At 32.3% G+C, this 19,016-nt stretch overlaps 2 protein-coding genes across 31 annotated transcripts in view; one reads left to right on the forward strand and one right to left on the reverse strand.

The window, feature by feature from the left end:
• The window catches only part of Patronin (calmodulin-regulated spectrin-associated protein patronin), a 139,504-nt gene that overhangs the window by 50,469 nt on the left and 70,019 nt on the right, over positions 1–19,016 (forward strand). The gene's annotated exons all lie outside the window — the stretch shown is intronic.
• Positions 1–19,016, reverse strand: part of LOC116431935 (uncharacterized) — a 38,001-nt gene that overhangs the window by 9,274 nt on the left and 9,711 nt on the right. The window contains exons 3-5 of one of the 5 annotated variants that reach the window (XR_012997995.1): positions 6,977–7,134; positions 6,672–6,878; positions 3,772–4,750 (exon numbers count right to left, since the gene is read on the reverse strand). The exons of 1 other annotated variant lie outside the window; for it this stretch is intronic. Coding sequence is in view for 2 of the 4 variants with exons in the window: in XM_076364568.1 (XP_076220683.1) it covers positions 16,460–16,514 (55 nt within the window). In the remaining 2 variants the exon portion in view is untranslated. Of the gene's footprint in view, positions 1–225; positions 1,016–3,771; positions 4,751–6,671; positions 6,879–6,976; positions 7,135–16,447; positions 16,515–19,016 lie in introns of those variants that run through there. 3 more of the 5 variants (XR_012997996.1, XM_076364570.1, XM_076364568.1) reach the window with 3 other exon arrangements.

Genomic DNA, 19,016 nt, shown 5'->3' on the forward strand with positions numbered 1-19,016 from the left:
ACAAAGAGGACACAGTTTCCTCTAAATGTCTTCAATAACACAGAGATCCATTACTCGGAGAAATATCTTGTACAATCCAAAAGACTCAATCAGTGTGCAATCCTCACCAAAGCAACACGCCACCGCAAACCATCAAGCATCAATCCCGAAGAAGCTCAATAATTCCTCCAGGAACCGCAAGCTATCCGCGCGAAGTTGAACATTCCTTCCGCGCGCGGCTCTTACCGTTCATTCTCTGTTTCGTTGCTTGATCCTCGTTGTGTAATGCGCTTAACAACTGTACGTTAAATAGTTAACGTGGTCATCGGTGCGTGGATGGCGATCCAGATACGAAACAGTGCGAAGTTCTTTCGTTGGCTCGTTCGTGGAAGAACCGAGGCAGTCTTTCTCCGGCGTTTCCTCCGCGTTATCCTGCGTGGCGCGCGCGCGATCAAGGAAAAACGGAAACGTTGCCGCGATGAACACGCCGCGGATCCGCCGCGACACGGCCGTGATTACCGAAAATTGGTGACCTCGATCCGCCGTCCGCAGACGCGCAGACGATCCTCTGCGCGATCACCTTTCCGCCTGGATGATTTGGATACTACGGCTGGTTTTGGTAAGGACGTTGAACCCCACGAAAGCCAGCGGTGCTCGGGAAACGTCGTTACAGTTTCAGAAATCGGTGGTTGCGCAACTGATCTGATGAGTTCATTCCTTTTTTTCTTTTGCTCTCTTTGTCTTTTCCCTTCACGCTCGATTGTGATCCATTGCCGTTTGTGATCTAACGATTTAATGATCTAACGATGACCCGATTCGCTTGATTATTACCCTTCTGCTCGACCGTCACGCTCGATTCGAGTCCCGGAATGGCGTTCAACGTCACTGCGGAGTCTCTTTTTGTGATTGGCTTCAGTTGTCTTGATTGTTTAAGTTGTTTTAGTGTTTCCGTTGATGGGTTTCGGTGAGAGTTCAAGGAGGAAACGTGTTGAAAGAGTTTAAGGGGGTTCCTGGTGTAAACTAAAATTGAAGCAAACTTTAGGAATTTTTTTTATAAAGAAAGTATTTAATATTTTCTTTCAAAACTTGTCAGACGAAAAAATAAACAAACGTCTTATTCCTTACAAAGGTAGTTTGTTGGTGAATCTTGAAAAATGAAAAACTACTGTAAATTGATGAAATTGCGACAATTTCAATGCAAAATGTGAGTCTTGAAAATATAAACGTATTTCAAAGGAATTTTATAGTAATTAATGTATTGTTTTTTTCTGTTTCATCGACTAGAGAATGTAATGAACGATATGTATGTTAAATTTCAACGCCATTGGCCCAATAGTTTTTGAATCATGTGTGCCGCTAATTTTGACAATATAGTTTCGATTATTACGGGGTAACCCACCCTTCTTATCATACGATTTCTTTTATAGTTGCGTTCGGTACATTTATTAAAAACAAAATTGGCAATGACAGTCATCCATGGATTCGATTGGATAAAACTATAATGAATTGAAAGAAATAACTCGTCGTTTTCCTATACGGTGCACTGTGCGTTACGATTTTAGATAAAAACATATATGAAAGTAATTCAATTTTGCTCATCCAAGATACGAAATGTTGGTTGTCATAAAAAATACAAAAATACAAACATGTAACACTGGTCGCAAAGGTGTTAAATTATATACTCACGCTAGATTTACGGCCGATTCATCGTACACTTTATTCTATTGTTTCTAAAAAAATAGAGATTCATTCATATAGATCTTCAAAAAGGAAAGCTTCCAAAACAGAGGATTAGAATACGTGTTCCTACAATTGCAACAACAGTACTGTAAGAAACCTTTTCTGGATTCAACTGGATAAACCTATAAACAGTTAAAAGAAAAACGAATCTCAAGCTCCATGGCGATATTTATGAAACAAGTTAATGTAGTTGCTCATTACGCTCCAATCCATTGTACCGAACAGACGTTGTGTTTACGTATTGTATTAGTTAAATAAAAACTAATTTATTATTCCATTATAAATCCAACAGCTTTATTGTTAATAATTTAGTAGAAGAAAAAAATTTATGCTTATGTATGTATGTTTGCTCTAAAGATTAAAGATTGATATTGTCTATTAATATTTCATTTATATGAAAACTAAATAAATAAAATTTAAATTCATCGTATTCGATTTAAAATTTTCATCACGAATTTGATTCGATATTATAGGAGAAGGGGTTAAGTAAATCTTGTGATTTGATCGATTCAATCAGAATTTAATAAGTGTGTTGAGACTTTGTGTAACCTTTGCACTCGTAACAATTTTAATTTTGTTTTGGCGAGCTTCAGTTAAATTTTGATGTTTGATTCAATTAAGTGAGAACTGGACACGTAGACACACTGGGACTTTGTAACTTTCTGTATTGGTAACAGTTTTATAGATTCAATTTATATGATGCTTTCAAGTGAGATCTTGGCACGCAGCTGAAACTGCATTTTATATTTGAATGATCTCAATCTTGTATCCGTAAGCTTCAATTAAATTTTATGACCCGTTCAACTGAGAATTTGGCAAAAAGTATGTTGGAATGTTGTAATTTTTTACTATTACATTTGATTTGGCGAGTCAACTAATTTTAATTAAAGGTCGTTGTAAGTAATCCAGTGTCGCAGTGTTTAATCATCTTAATCGGTGGATTGGTTGAGAAGAAACTATAAATTTAATTGACGTGCACATTAAGCATTCTGTTTCATGGACAATGCATTCGTTTTAGTGATGCATATACACTACCGCTATGAAATATGGGATCACTTTTAATCTTTTACCTCATAATATCGTGTCAGACTACTGATAACAATTTTTGACTGAATTTGATAAATGTAAATGTCATTTAATTTTTTTGAATCCAAATTAAATATTATTTTTCTATCGTCAATTGGTAACCTTTGAAGTAAACCTAGACATATAATAAATGTTGAATTCTTTCCTTTTATAATAAATTAGTAACGACAAAGTAGTTTTATCGAGCACAGTTGTGAAAGGAATCACAGAGAAGGGATTAATAACTATAGTTTATGAGAGAAAGTATAACAAGAAAATGATATACGTATTTTATTGTTTATTATTTTAATATCAAATATTATATAATGTATTTACACATGATACGTTCAAGCAGGATAATTTTGTTCCTTAATTTTTGTGTGATTTTTTAAGTGATAGGTTTGAGAAACATCATTGATATTTCGTCAGAAAGTGATGCATGTTTACCATGAGAGAATTTGTCGAGTGCAAAGAATTAACACCTGTGCAGTTTTGTATTACAAACTGTGAGGTTTCTTTTGTTGAAACAAGTGATCCTAAATGTTTTAGCGGAAGTATACGTAGGAACTACTTATTACTCGAAGAAAATGTTTCATTACTCTTTGTTTAATAAGCAATTAAATTTGAAAGCTTCCCACTCTCGTATACTTCTGAGCATAATCGAGTCTGTCTGCGTCTGTTCCCTATTGTTTCTAGTCGCTTGGAACACTTACTATACCTGAATTAAGAAATAATTACTTAATTGCTTTAAATTTACAAATTAATTGATAAACTTATACTTCATCGTAAATGTATAATATTTCAATGACAATGAATTTATAATTCCATAAGCTAACTGCGTTTGATGAGTATACAAGTCACCTTAAAACGCAAAATGGTACTAATCTCTTCAACGATGAATTATTTATTTTTTCAGATGAATATGTAATTCTTCTTCGTTTTGTTTTAGTTTATTGTTATAATATATTATAAGTGCATTTGCCTTGCCTTTTACGAATATAATAGTCGTTTGATTTTATTGCGCGCACAATGAGAGATTTTTCAAAGTATTCCAAATAAATTGCACAGTTAACAGGTTAAGATGACGTGTATACTCGTCAAACGTAGTTAACCGGTTAATGAAGAATTAAAATCAATACACGCGATATAATTCCGAATCTAATTCGCCTCGCGGCAATTATACTTTCCATCGCTTTTAAGCAATACATTGACGCCAGGAACACAATGGGTCTTCGACGGTTCTTTGTGAATGGTGTCAGCCGTGATGGCGGGTTAACCTGTCGCACGTATGAAATTATTTAATATTCAACGGTTGTCTCCACCGGCCCACGCCATTGTCTTTTTTTCCTCTTGGCTAGATAACATTGTGTACTACGGTATACATAAAAGGAGCGGTGCGTGGCCAGCAACGTGGACGTCGTTCGTGTTGGTTGGATCCCCGATGTCCGGCTCTGGCATCGATTTTGGCAGCGCGTCAGCTATGCAAACTAGAAAGTCGTATTTACTTTACGCTCCAGACGAGTTCGTTTAATTTCTTTCCACTATATATATTTTTTCCTCCAATAGTCCAAGGGAAAAACGTCCGATGCAGAGGGAAAAAGGAATACGAAACGTATTTAACAGAAATGGTCGCTTTCATTGCAGCACGCTTTCTCTGGACATGACGTAATTAATTCTTCGTTCGTCGATTGCGTTTGTTTAATCTTCGGTTCACCTGTGTACGGCTATTTTGGTGCGGTTGCACTTGGCACGGTTTTTAACGTATCATAGCTCTTAAGTTACATTATTATTTAGCTATCTATGTAACTATACATTTTGATTCGTCATCAGTTTTCTTTCCGTAGTTGTTTTTAAGTAATTTGTTAAATCAATTGGTTCTCGGTGACCATCGTGACGGTCAACGTGATAACGTTTAATCCGTTCACTTAACGCTATTTTCAACTAAGTCGCGATAGAAAAGAAATTTCTGCAAGGAATAAAGACATAGAATTGGTAATAAGTTTTATATTAGGTACAAGAGAAAGTTTGCGCGATTTTTTTCATAGTAATTAGTTAACATTGAAATTCAGTCGGTGATTTGTAAGTGTAATGCATAAGGTTTGCATCTGCAGAACGTTTAATTCGCAAATATTATTGTGCGTGTGTTGTGCAGTTTCTAATTATTTCAATATTTCATTGTATATATGAGATCGAAGGTGGATAGAAAAGTTGAACATTCGTGTTTTCATGCTCTGTGAGCTTAAACTTGGAAATACAGTTGCGAACGCATCGGAATGTGTTTGTAGTGTGCGGAGGAGGTTGTGTTAGCGAAAGGACAGGACAGAAATGGTTTAACACGGTCACGGCGGTATGTACTGCCAGTGGTATTTACACAGTTAATTTATAATACTAAAATAAATCAACGTTAATAAACAAATTACTTATCAAATGATTTATTAATATTTACTTATGGTTAGTAATTGAAGTCAGAAAGCTAGGCACGTAACAAAAGAATGTACTTCAACATCATTTTAGTAAACATTATTATTATTACTATCTATGAATAAACATATAGAAATATGTCTAAACGTGAATGTGTTAACCCTTTCGTCCTGAATGGTACACATAGGTATTTATCATGAATATTTTAAATGATCGAAAAGCTAGGAAACACCTTCACCCCTTGCCCTGAGGTTTACTTTCATAATTGCACTTGTTAGAACTAGTTATCGTTATAAATGTACTAAACAAATAAAAAGTTCTATGCTCTTTCTATGTCTGGATTTACTTTACACCATACACATTGCTAACAAGGAAAATAATGTTTCATTTGAACTCAAAAGAACTAAATGACATTTATATTTGTGAAACCTTAGTAGAATTCTTTGCCACGAGTTTGATACGATATTGTAAGGCAAGGCATTGTATGGTCTGTAAAATATATATTCAGAGACAAAAAGGGATAAGCGAGTCGGTTTAATGGTTTGAGGAAAGTTTTGCGGAAGAAAATCTTTGTTACGCACGAAACTTGAGAAAATGTTATATATTTGTAATTCCTTTTCTTTTCTTTTGATAACGTAAATATCAAAATTTCAGTTTATTTGTATTTTGTATTCGAATGTATAGTTTATGGTTGCAAATATAAATATAAGAAAATACCGTGAATATAACAACTTGTAATATAACTTGGCAAGAAGTTATTTAGAATGCAAAAATATGTTAAAAAAGAAGGTGTAATATTTTTATGATTTTATACTTGGTAATTTGGGAACTTTCACGGAGTAAAATACATAAAGGGAAGAAATATATAGTATCAAGTTGTTTAAATGAATTATACTGTTATTTATAATATAGAAATGTTTTAAATTAATCTTCGTTTAATTAAATGAATTATAGTAATTTAATTTAGTGGTGGGTCATCAGTGAACCCCGTGGCATTCAACATGTGAAAGTCCTGTTTTCGAGAAAATCGTGTGTGAAATTCGTTATGTACACATGCTGGTGAATATGAATTAGCCAATGCATTTGTGCATGGTTTACCATTTCTACTTCTTAAACACTAATGCGTATGTCACTCGGAAACGAGGCCACAACTGAGAAAATTTTATCCTTTTTTCGATTTATTGTTACATATAGAATAACATTTGTGTTATCTATTTTGAAACATTCTATTAAACATTGTTATCAATTACAGAATTTGGTGAACATACTTTTCAAGCTACTTTTTTTAAAAAAATGTGAAAGAAATATCTTCAATGCTCCATAGTAGAATATCTACTTAAAATTCAATCTGTAGTAAGATAATTTATTGTCTCTATCAATGCACGTAAAAAGATTATTTTATTAATATTTCAAAAAATCTTAATTGTATGTTATTGTACTATGCGTTTTATGTTTTTAACACTCACCTGTAAAACAAATAACTTTCCAATTCACGGAAAAGTAGAAACCGGTTTAAAATTTTTCATACGACTGGCGTAAATTGAAGATTGTCTTATATAAAACTTTTCAACCAAAATCCTGTTTCTATTTCTCTTTGAGGCATAATAATCCACAAAAAGGTTTAATATTTCCTCGAGTGACAATATTTAAATTGCATTGTAAGGATTGCTTCCCTTATAAGCAAAAAAATATTTTATGAGTATTGGTTTCACTTTATGCTATCTGTATTATCTTCACTCACGCATCTCATAGACGTTTTACTTTACTTTACCTTTTTTCACAGCTGTTTTCCCTGTTTATATTCTCCTTACACGTTTATTTTGCCATGTACGTTTGTATTCATAACTGTTTTCTTTGTTTGCACTTCCTGCATATATTTTATTTTTTTTCCATCCGTATCCCTTGATTCGTATATTTTTCTCTTTAACACTAAAACCGAGCAGTTAAACTGACTTTTTTGAAATTCCTGTGTAGAAACTTCAAGAGTGCATTTATTGATACTTTAATTGATTTATAATTCAGTTCGCATATTGCTAAATCAATTTCTTTAATAATTTATCAGAGAAACATATGTTGTCTTTTTAATAATTACAAAATGAAGAAATCAGGAATAGGCAATTTTGACCCGTCTAGTAGTTTTAGTATAAATACAGTCGAAAATTAATCAATATTTCATTAGAGAATTGTGAATAGCTATACGAAACGGAAAAACATTCAAGTGCAAAGGGTTGAAATTCGTGGTAACAGGGAGTGCCCAGTGTCGTCTCGCGACCGCACAATCGCTGCGATCGATCGGTCGCGAATCTGCGGATGTGTGCACTTCCAAAGTAGGGATGTAATTGCGGAGAGGCTGAAAAAGGACTCGTTACCGTTAACCACGAGGCGATTACTATTTTGCAGCCGCGAGCGCCGCAACGAACTCTTCTTTTATTTTTCACCGGGATGCTCAGCGACATTCCGCGGTCTCTTCGCCGATTTTTCCGTGAAAACAGCTCCGTTTACATTTTCCTTCGACGCGTGGAACGAACGGGCCATTGACAGGTCACGAAATTTCTACCACATGTTTCACATTAATTGATTCTTCGTGTATGTAGGTATGTGCGGGTTCGTGTGCCGGGAACAGGTTTAAATTCCCGGCATATCTGACCGGATTGTTGCGATATATCCGTCGAACGCGGGTTTTTCTCTTTTTCTCGGTGGCACCGGCCGCGCAAAAACATTTCTACGGGCGACGTTTCTGGCTGGTTTGTTTCGCTTTCCACTGGCTGTCTTGCATATTGAGGAATATGCTAAACATTTCTTGCTTCTGCTATTTTACGTCGGAAATTGCAAGCTGCTGAAAGTAGCTTCGGCACTTTCTAAAGTGTTCTCGATGTTGTTTCCACGCGACGAACAGAATTTTTTGATATTCTGTGTTATATGCAGGGTTTGGTAATTAATTTCTTTTTATTTGTTTTGGATTTTGTTCGAAATGTATTTTGATCATTGTTTAATAGAAATTATATCTGAATTTGTGACTTTGTTCAAGATGAAATGCTGAATGCATTTTGATCATTTCTCTTCATCATTCCTCTTTTTATTTATTCAACCAATAATTTTTGCGTTGTATGGAATTATAATATCCGCGTTAGTATAAACTATTTTGTATAGACGTTTATTACTATGCAATGTTGACCTTATTAATTTTATTCGTTTCGAGTTATGGCGTTGTGAGTATTTATGTTTGAAATATCAGTCGGTTAATAGGTTAATAGTTAAAGATATCTTAATTGATGTTTCGTCGGTAATGACTATTACCATCGTGAAGTTCTTTTTAAATAACTTAAGGCAATAATTTCGTTTAGAAGTATTACTTGAAGATAGTTATTAAGTTATTTTTTCTATTGTGGCACAAACATTGAGAAGTCTATTAATAAAATTTCTATAAGTAAAGTGTTATGAAAATCGTGTCAGGTTAAAGTTAATTCTAGCGTTAACTTTACTTTCTAATATTTTTATTTAAAGTATGGTAAAGTAGAATGTGCGTTTTAGCTTCTTCAAAAAATGTAAAGACTTTTTAGTGCACCTACTGTAAGTATGCATTTATTGAAATTTCAATAATATTTATATTTAAAAGCAACTGTATGTTTTTAATTTAATTGATAAAATTCAATTAATTTCTAGTATTAGCCATGTCATTATACACTTTATAGTATATTTATGAGATATTTATTTCAATCAAATTAATTATTCTTCTAACTATAAAATTATGTATACTACTTAATTTTAACAAAATAGTATTTATATTATGTTAATTGATACAATCCAACTAAAATTCATTTGTAATAAAATCAATTTGTGTATTTAATTATCTAGATACAATTTCAGCTGTCAAAATCGTTAGATATATATCACCTCTTGGGAATATAATTTTCCATAAGTCCATCAGTGTATGTAAATTTGCGTTTGCATATCACAACCGTTTCTCTTTGCTCTTATCATTAATGAATGGTCCCTTTCTCGACGTTTCCACTGCATATACTGATAAAGTGTATGTACTATTTCTTGTGGTCTCACACTAACTTTCTATTTAAACAATATGTGCTTTACTTATATGAATCAGGACTGCAAATACAAATACTTTTTTAACTACAACATTTTTGTTGTTCGTATAACAGTTTTTGAATAATAAACGATTAACGTCTATAAATGGATACATGATTTTCCTACATAACGAAGTATTAAAAATGTAGACTGTACAAATGAGCTATTCATTTCTTTAAAGTTAAAACACGTACAAGTTTAGACGTTACTCGTTGTTAATGAAAGTCATTTTTAAAGATTATGTCTTGATCGTTGACATGATTCCGGTTGTGTAGTAAACGAAAAAAAAGCGAGGTGTAATTGTATTCAGTATCGATGTACGTACAGCCCCTACCAAAATTATTAAAATATATTATTCCTCAAAAAAATGGTGGCAGTTTAAAGTACAGATTGAGGTTTTTTAAACTTTTTTCTTACTTCCACTATATTAAGAAATTGTAAAAAATTAAGATTTTTTAAAGATGGAGGTACTACTTGTAGGGTTAAATCTGCTGAAGAACCTGTTCAAAATTCAAGTCGATCAACTGGATCATAGTACACATTGTTTTACCACTTCAGTATCTGACAAAATGTTAAAATTGTGACAGGCAACTTTAATGTGAGATCATTTTTATCAGAAAAGTACTACACTACTATATCATGGCAGAAAGTACTTACAAAGAAATATCAGCGTTTAACGTGTTAAACGTAATAATTAGTCGACATAACCTGCGAATTAATATGCGGTTTATTTTGTTACACAAAATACAAGATATCCCCTAAATAGACAGGGTCGCGTCGCGACAATGTCGAGCCGCGCGAATTTGAAAATACCGAACGCTAGCAGTGTTACGTAAACGCCGCGGTGTCTAATTTTAAGCGTTCCACCGTCCACAAGAAAACCGGGGTACCGTTTTCAAGTACAGTAGGCCTCTCACGTCTTAGCCAACTCAGCCCTAATTCGCTGGTAATTAATAAAAATTATACATTTCAATATTTTCAATCACAGTTTAACACTACATTTACGGAACAAGTCAATTTGATTCATATTGAATTTTAAAAACATTATTTGGTAAATGTTTTTGATTGATGTAATTACGCCAATTGTCTACTTTTAAACCGCTAATTTCCAAGATCTAAATTAAGGGATATCAATTTTTTTTAAGAATCATAGAACAAACTGTACAGTACATGTCGTTTGAGATCGTACATGAGTTGTGAGAGTCTAAAAGCTTGAAATGGTACTAATTCTTTCAACGGTGGATTATTTATTTTTTCAGATAACCATATAATTCTTTTTTGTTTTGCTTCGGTTTTTTATAAAAATATATCCTAGGTGCATTCGCCCTGCGTTTAACGAGTATACGCTTCATTTTTTTATTTTGATACACGCAAAACGAGAGATTTTTAAAATTACATTCCACAGTTAACGGGTAAAAGCAGTCTTCAATTTGGAAGAATAGTTTGTTACGTCACTCAGCAAGTGACAAACGTCCGCTATAATAAAATCTGTAATGTCACGTAGGAGGTGACACACGTCCGATAAGCCTTGCCCTATGATTTATTTCTTAAGTATGATCGATACAACTACTTTATCGTTAGTAATTTATTAAGTACACAACAAATTTTAATACTTATTCTACACCTACGTTTACTTCAAAGGTTAACGGTTGCTAATAGAAAAGTAATGTTTAAATTGTATTTAAAAAGAATTAATAACACTTAGATTTCTCAAATTCAATTGAAAATTTTCGTCACGAGTTTGACACGATGTTGCAGGTTAAGGAGTTAAGAGAAAAGTTGTTTTGTCCTAGTGATTCATATGTTTTGAGTTACCTTATCTATGGTCTTAGTAATCACACTTCGCTGGCGTTTGCTTAGACTATTGGATATGTAACTATATTGTCCGTCTATGACTTAACGGTCAGCAGAAAAGTATAGAAGGAAAATGGCCCTCTTGCGACTCGTTTTATTTGCACAGTTGGCCCGCCATGTCTGTATCGACTACCCAGAAGCTGAAAGTGCACAGGGGCAAAGGGGACTCTGCCACTCACGATGCTTGGGCTGCCTCGATTTTCGACGCATGGTCATTGTGGCGCGTGACAATAACTAATGACAGAAGCGAGACCGAATGCGACGGAGTAAGACGGAACTATAGAGAATTTTGTTTTCTATCGTTATGTCCCTCTTCATCACATTCAGTGTCACTTCCGTCTTTCGTTATTGTCGCGCGTCAACAATGATCATTCGTCGAATGTTGAGTCGACCCGAGCATCGTGAGTCGAAGAATCCTCTTGCCCCTGTGCACTTTTAGCTTGTTGGTCGACGGAGCTAACGTGACAGGCGTATAGTAGTTGTGACTGGTTACATGTATTGACAAATAGCAAATTGTCGAAATGCGGGTCTAACCAATTAGACCCGCATTTCTCAGTCTAGTCAGTGATCCACAAGGCGATGGAACGTTGTTCTGCGACGCGGGGTTTCTGTATCTTGTTCGGCGCGTGCATAATTTTAATCTTCGCGGTCGCGAGGGAAGCGCAACTCTCGGATTACGAAGCTGTGCGTGCATTAGCTAAACGCACGTGCCTCTCACGACGGAACAGGTAACTGACCTACAGCGATACTGAGCCACGAAAGTTGCGCGCCGGTCAACGTACTCGGAATTTCTAGCCGACGATCTCGGTTTCGTGCTCCGATTTACTCTTTTTCAAAGCGTGCGAAGGGAATTCTTGCCGGTGAATGAGAGGTTGGCGGAGTAATTGCACCCTGGATAGAAGAAGGAAAAAGGATAGGGGGAAAGGGAAAAAATGGTTCGAACGCGCCTATAACCGTGTGCTCGCTCTTCTTTCTTCGTCTTCTTCTTCCTTTGCTTTTACTTGCGAGAGGCATTCGAATGCAGCGAAGATGCATGCGGGATGTTCTCGTCTGTTTTTAAAGTTTTTTTTCCACGATGGAATCAACCACATCGCATTTATGTGGTTGTGAAGTGTGAGGATTGTATGTTAGAGATTCTGAGCTGTTCAATAATGAGTTGATGGTAAAGTGTTTGTGTTTTGTGGCGTAAAGATAGGTAGCAGCGTTGCAGTGGTTTTAGAAATGCTCTATTTTGAAAATGTCAGTGTTTTTAATTTAATTGTTAGATAATGGTAGTTGCCTGCTTTATTGGGAATTATCCGTTTGATTTAAGTCAGAGAAAATGTAATTAAGAATTAATATATTTTTTTTCATTTTTGTTTGATGTAGACTTTATATATATCTAAATTGATACATTCAATGGTTCCATGTTATTGGGTATTACTGTATGAATAATTACATTGACATATAGTAGAAAATTATTGAACGAAACAGGTGGTATACAGATTAATAAAGTTTCATTCAGTAAAGATAATTTTCTTTTAAATATAAAATACAGCGGAAAATCTATATAATTTAATAAATAAAATTTTCAAAAATGTTATGTTCAGATTTTAGTCGAAGACTAAAGATTGCATACTTTAATAGAATCCTAGAAAATCTCTATTTTTCCATATTTTTCCATAATTCTTTATATCGCAAAGAAAATTAAAATGATCTCTGCTGCACTGTTCAAATTAATACTAATGTTTTAATCAATGTTAATAATCAATTATATGTATATTATATATTATTATATTATTATATAATTATATTATATATAATAATCAATGTTTAATAATCAATTCTAATGTTTTTTATCTCGTAAAAGTTTTCAAATTAATTTGTGACATTGTCTTCTTTACATTTTAATATAGTTCAAAACAATAAAGTTTTGATAATTTGATTCTAATTTTGTCAGAATTTCGAAGGAAGAGAGAGGGCATGACTATTATATGAACAAGAATACGATAGTTAAACGTAGTATCTGCAAAATCGAAGTTGGAAATCCAAAGAGAAGTTAAACCAGGTAACGCAATTACAGTGCTTCAATGGAGGACGTTTGAGATGTAATTGTTTGTTCAGAATATTCTCCTAATATTGCACTCTCCTGCATTGTTTGTATCGGTTAATACAACATATTGTTCCAAAAAGAAAAATCCTGTAAGAAAATACAGATTTTCATTCTACAGAATTTTCAGTGTTTTACAGAAATGGAATCCATAAATTATCATGCTGAGAAAAGGTAATTACATAGTAACGATGGAAATTACATTGTTCAGTAAATATTAATAAAGGTATTAAAAATGTACTATCTTCTTTACATTCAAAACCTGACAGAGTTTTCCGGTAAGCCTAATAATTTGCTCTTGATAAATAGCAATTCGGTTTCAATATAATTCATTTATTCTTCCAATCTATTTCATCATTTAAGTAATCGTCATTAGTTTCCATAATTTTTTCTTAACATAATATATTTCATTTAATAATTTGTTACTATTCAAAAAGAAAACCATTGCAGTGTTGATTTTATTCTATACATTTTATTTTATACAATCTGCTTTAAAAAACACTTCTTTTAAAATATCTAAAGTATAGTGCTTTCTATAATATTTGTTAAGAATAATCATTTTTTATAGTGGTTCTATTTTTCTGATTATACTCTCGAAATTTCGAATTTGCATAAAGATGCGCTGTCTAGTCATCAGTGATCACCGTGACAGTCAACGTGTTAAAGCATTCTGTTCAGACAAAAATAAACGATGATCGGTTAGTACAAGATGTGAAGAATGTGGGAGTTGAATTGAAATTTCCCAGTCAAATTCCAAAATGCTTTCTTTCGTCATGTTCGTTGCATTTTTCGCAGAAACACGCTATTTTATAAAACCAATTTTCTAGCAAGCTTATACATAAAAATTGGTGTATTGCTGACGAATTCTTCACACAGCCAGATGCATTTTGAATATTTTCAGTTATTCGTAGTTATCTAAATAACGAAAATCGAGCATAAATTTTTCTTTCTTTTGTAAAATTTTATTTTTGCAGCATTATTACATTTTACATGTTTTTACTCATGAAAGTCATTGTCAGTAAGATGCCAATGGATTGGTTTGTGCGTGCAATTTTGTAATTTTGCGATTGTAAAATTCCTTGTTCTGTGATAAAAACTGTTTGAACGTAATTATTGGCCACTCACAGTGCGATGGTGGCGTTCGTTTGCTCGCCTTTCTTCGTCCACGCTTTTGCCAGCTTTTTTCGCTGCACATAGCCTTGGAAACCGTAGCAAAACTAGCGTTGGCGAGACTTGGATTTCCGACCCACGCGATCCCAGGTACCGTTTGCCCACGCACAGAAGCTTTGCAAAACCGGGGTACGATCGTATTCCCGCGATCCGCACGAACGCATTCGAAACGTCACCGTTTTGCACGCGTTCTGGCCAAAATAGCAATTCGAAATAATTATTGGTCAAAATGCAATCGTATAATTCTATACACGACTGTAGGCAAATTTTGAGATAAATTAAGATTTAATTGTCATAGTTAAATTAATTTTGTAGTTTCTTATTTTGATACATTTTTTGTAAGTTCTATGAAATTTAATAATAGTAATTATTTGAGTTGGTAAATGAATCTTTTGGGTTTCGTTCGTTCTACAAATTCATCCTACATAAATTCGTGAAGATTCGACACAATTGAGTAATTAGTTTTCATAAATAAAATTAAAAGCATTAAACGGATCGAAATATTACGATCTGGATTTCTTCTACAATTATTAAAGAACTGATTAAAATGATCAAATTTTGATCTGTTAATTTGCAAGCTAAAATATAAATGAATCAAGATTTCGGTGAGTGTATTCTTATAATTTATATCAGAAAATATAATATAGTCTATTTAACTGATGGTTGTTTTTTAATTAAATATTTCCTAATTTGGAACGCTGATTCAATTCTATGAAATTTATATATGTTAACAATTTCTTAAGCTCTTTTTGAACTTGGTTTACTGTACAAATATAAATAAACTCGTATAAAAGATGTATGACAATAATTATTTTTTATAATTAATTGCTTTTTATATTTTTTACGAAAGAAATTACTTAACCCTCTATGTGCAGAATTTTTGTTCATGATCATAACAAAATCTATGCAGTATAAAATTAATAAATATCCACATATGAATACGAATTAACAATGTATTCAATAGTTTTAATAATTTCATCAAACAAATATATTTTTTAACTTTCAAGTTACAATGACGGTAAACTTTCACGCCTGAGCATATGAAAGTTTAAGTTAACTGGTTACTTAATTTCATTCACCACTTTGAATACAAAATGAAATAAATAAAAAATACAGAGGGTTAAATTGTTAAATTGGTAATGTCTTCTTGGCTTAATTCTCTTCTATCTGTAAATTTAGATATTTTAATGTATTTCGCATTAGAGACACAAATATGGATTGTTTCATCATATTAAATACACTCAAATAAAAGTGTTCAGAAATAAAGTACGACGAGGAAGATACTTTCAAACATTTTTTGTTGTATTTTTTTCAGATTATCTCAGAGTGACAACATTGAATAGTGTTTTCTCAATATTAATATGAAATTTAAAGATTTACCTCCGAAGGTTCAGTTTTATTATGATAACGGTTTGGACATATCTCCTTCTGAATCTGACATTCCATGTGCATCGACCGAATAATATAATTGTCCCACTTTCGTAGTTTTGACGTGCAGGTATGAAAAGTGTCAAGATAGTTTAGACTAAATAAAGCTCATTTGCTTTAAAACAATTGCGTGTTAGTGGGTGTTGACATTTTTATGTGAATATAAATTATCTAGATAAAATGGCAACAAATAACTTCGAACGTTCTTCAAAATCAATCATATTATAGATCGATAAAATCATTTGAGAGTGACCTGTGCTCCTACCTAAATGAAAATATTAATTCTAGATAGTATTAGAAATTTTAGATTTTAAAAAGTCATAATCAGCTTAAAAATTGTGAAACATACACTTTCAAAGAAAAAAATAACACCCGTGTTATATTTTACAGTTACAGACAATTCAGAATATAACTGCGGATATAGAAACATTAAAGTGAGGCACTCTATATATTATCGTTCAAAATTTCGGAATTATTTTATGGTTTCCAAAATAAAATGAAATCAAAATGCTGTGCATCAATTGTTCTTGATTTTAGTAGTTTTATTAGAGTTTCCTTCTTATTATATATTTACCTCTTCTATCCTTTGTTTCACCAAACAGTCATGAGATTTTTCCGTTTGAACTTATTTTAATTATTAAAAATACATATTGTGTATCGTGCACTTTTAGCTACACTCAAATGTCTATTAAGAAGAAAGGAAAAAAAGGATATAGAAGAATTAGAAGCAATAATTTTAAGTACACTTAATTTAATAATCATACTAAATTATATCAATTATATTTTATTAACACATCGAGTATATCAATTAATTATCATTTCTCAAAGATTCAAACGTTAATTCCTATTTTTTCATTACCAAATAAAAATTTTCTCCTGATCAGATAAATGATTTCAAAATCATGAGCAGCAGTGTAAATCCAGTAAATGTTTCCAAGTGTTTGTGTAATAATGTAATTCATAGCCATGGTTGGACACGTTTATTATATAAAATTTTATGTTTCGTTTGTGCCTCTTTGAACTTGCCGCAGCAAACTAACACACTTTACATGAGTACATTCGTTAAAACTTCCCTAGCGTTGTCATCTATTCTTTGAAGTCGATTTTTTATTTTTGTCTCTCATTCTCGAGTTATATCGCTTTATTGTACGAATAAAGCAGTTCCACGAACGTTTGTATTTCCTAATTTATGTAGCTCAAGCATTGTTATTTGTTTTCAAAAAATTATTCAGAATTGTCGACTTCAAAGCAACGAGTATTTAACAACACGAGGATCACAATTATAAAAAATATTCGGTCCATATATTCTCATCTAGAAAACTTTTCTTCATTTCTCGCAATATTGAGTATACTTGTTTTGTCGTCTATTTATCAAAGGTAACGCCATTCATTTTGTTTATGTACTCAGTTAATAAATTTGTGGATGAAATTTACGTACAGTGTGATAATTGAGTTTCAAAGGAAAAACGGGTCAAAATCTGTTCAGTCTGAATGAAGATTTTGTGAATAAAAGAAAAGTATCTGTTTGGAATAGTGCCAAAATGATATTTCGAATTTGAATGAGAACTTTTTTGGTTTAACAAATTCTCGTTTTGATATATTGCCAAAACCATGTGTCGAATTTGAATGAAAATTTTCTCGGTTTGGTAAGTTCTTTTTCCAAAAGTTCATCGATCATACTATATACGAGCTTTATCTTAAAAATTATAAGCTCTGAGTATAAATGAAATTCGTATATTTTGTGAAGAATGTCATGTGTGAAATTTTAACTATCGAGGATGTTTGTTTTTCATTTGATTTCTTGTTTTATAAATTTCTTCGTGACTGTTCTCATCACAGGAACGTTCTTCATCAAATTATTCTTTATGAAATTTTGCAATATAATTAATTAAATAATTAACTAAAATATTTTATTTTTAGCTCTTAGTTTCTGTCTAAGATAAAATGATTTTACTTTTAATTTGTACGTTGCGGTTCTCCTATAGTTCAAAGGAAGTATTTCATGGCATGGTTTTTTTCTTTTTTTTTAAATTTTACTCATCATAAAATTATTTCACTCTTAAGATAGTTCTTGTATGCATTATGGGGCCACTATAATTTAACGCGAGTTTAAACTAAGAATAGTTTAATGCGTGTCGATGTCCAGCTATATCAAGTGAGCGTGACGTATCTTGAAAGAGCTGAAGGGAAGCTCGTGGTTTATACTTGGTATCCTACTGTTTTCAGCTGCCAACGAACCAGTCATATTGCGCGATAAAAAGATTACGCAGCTCATAAGTTGAATGTTTTGTTTATTTTTATATAACAAATCTATCCTGTATTGGTTTTGAAAATGTATTATTACAGGAGGATGATTTTCAGTTAGATTTTGTCTCGGATTATAAATTTTTTAAATAAAATGAAGAATATAAGAATCGATGCGTGTCGAGTGAATAAGGATTTACATTGTTCATCTCAAAACTTGTTTAAAAATACTTAAACGTTTAACGTGTTACAAAAATATATGTTAGTTTAGTCTGGAATTCGGTGAAATTATTTTTTGTAAGAAACGTAAGAAACGAAAAATAACTTTCAATATTACTCTTTCATATTAAATTAATTACTTTTAATGTAATATTAATTAAATACTAATCATTTTGTTTTTTATCGAAATTAAATTTTTTTTAAATGTACGCGATAGAGAAAACTTGTTTTCGTAAAATACAATGTTAAAATATGGCATGGGAGAAGTTAACATTTGTTGTACAGTGCACGTGTAACCACTGGTGACACAAAGATCATAACTTTACATGTTTACAATGCTAAAATGTTTCACAATGCGCATTTATCATACACTACTTCGTTACTTATTATCATAAAATATGCGTTGTATTGAATTATTTACTGCTCTTAATGCACATTGATCGAAAATTAAGTCATTAGAAAATTACATTACAAAATCTTCAACAAAGTTACACATTTATCATTCATTTCATTTATTATAGATATTAACATAAAGTTGTCATACATGTCAAAATGACTAGTTTTACGCTTTTTAATTTAAAATTATTAAAATTGTAAAGATGTTTATATCCAAAGCAATTCATAAAAAGTAATATTTTCGTTCATATTATATAATAAACGTTGCGCGCAGAAGCTAAAAAGAACGTTATCTCATAATTCTTTTAAGGAGTAGACATAAATTAAC

This window comes from Nomia melanderi, chromosome 2 (genome assembly GCF_051020985.1).
Source record: "Nomia melanderi isolate GNS246 chromosome 2, iyNomMela1, whole genome shotgun sequence".
Lineage (NCBI taxonomy): Eukaryota > Metazoa > Arthropoda > Insecta > Hymenoptera > Halictidae > Nomia > Nomia melanderi.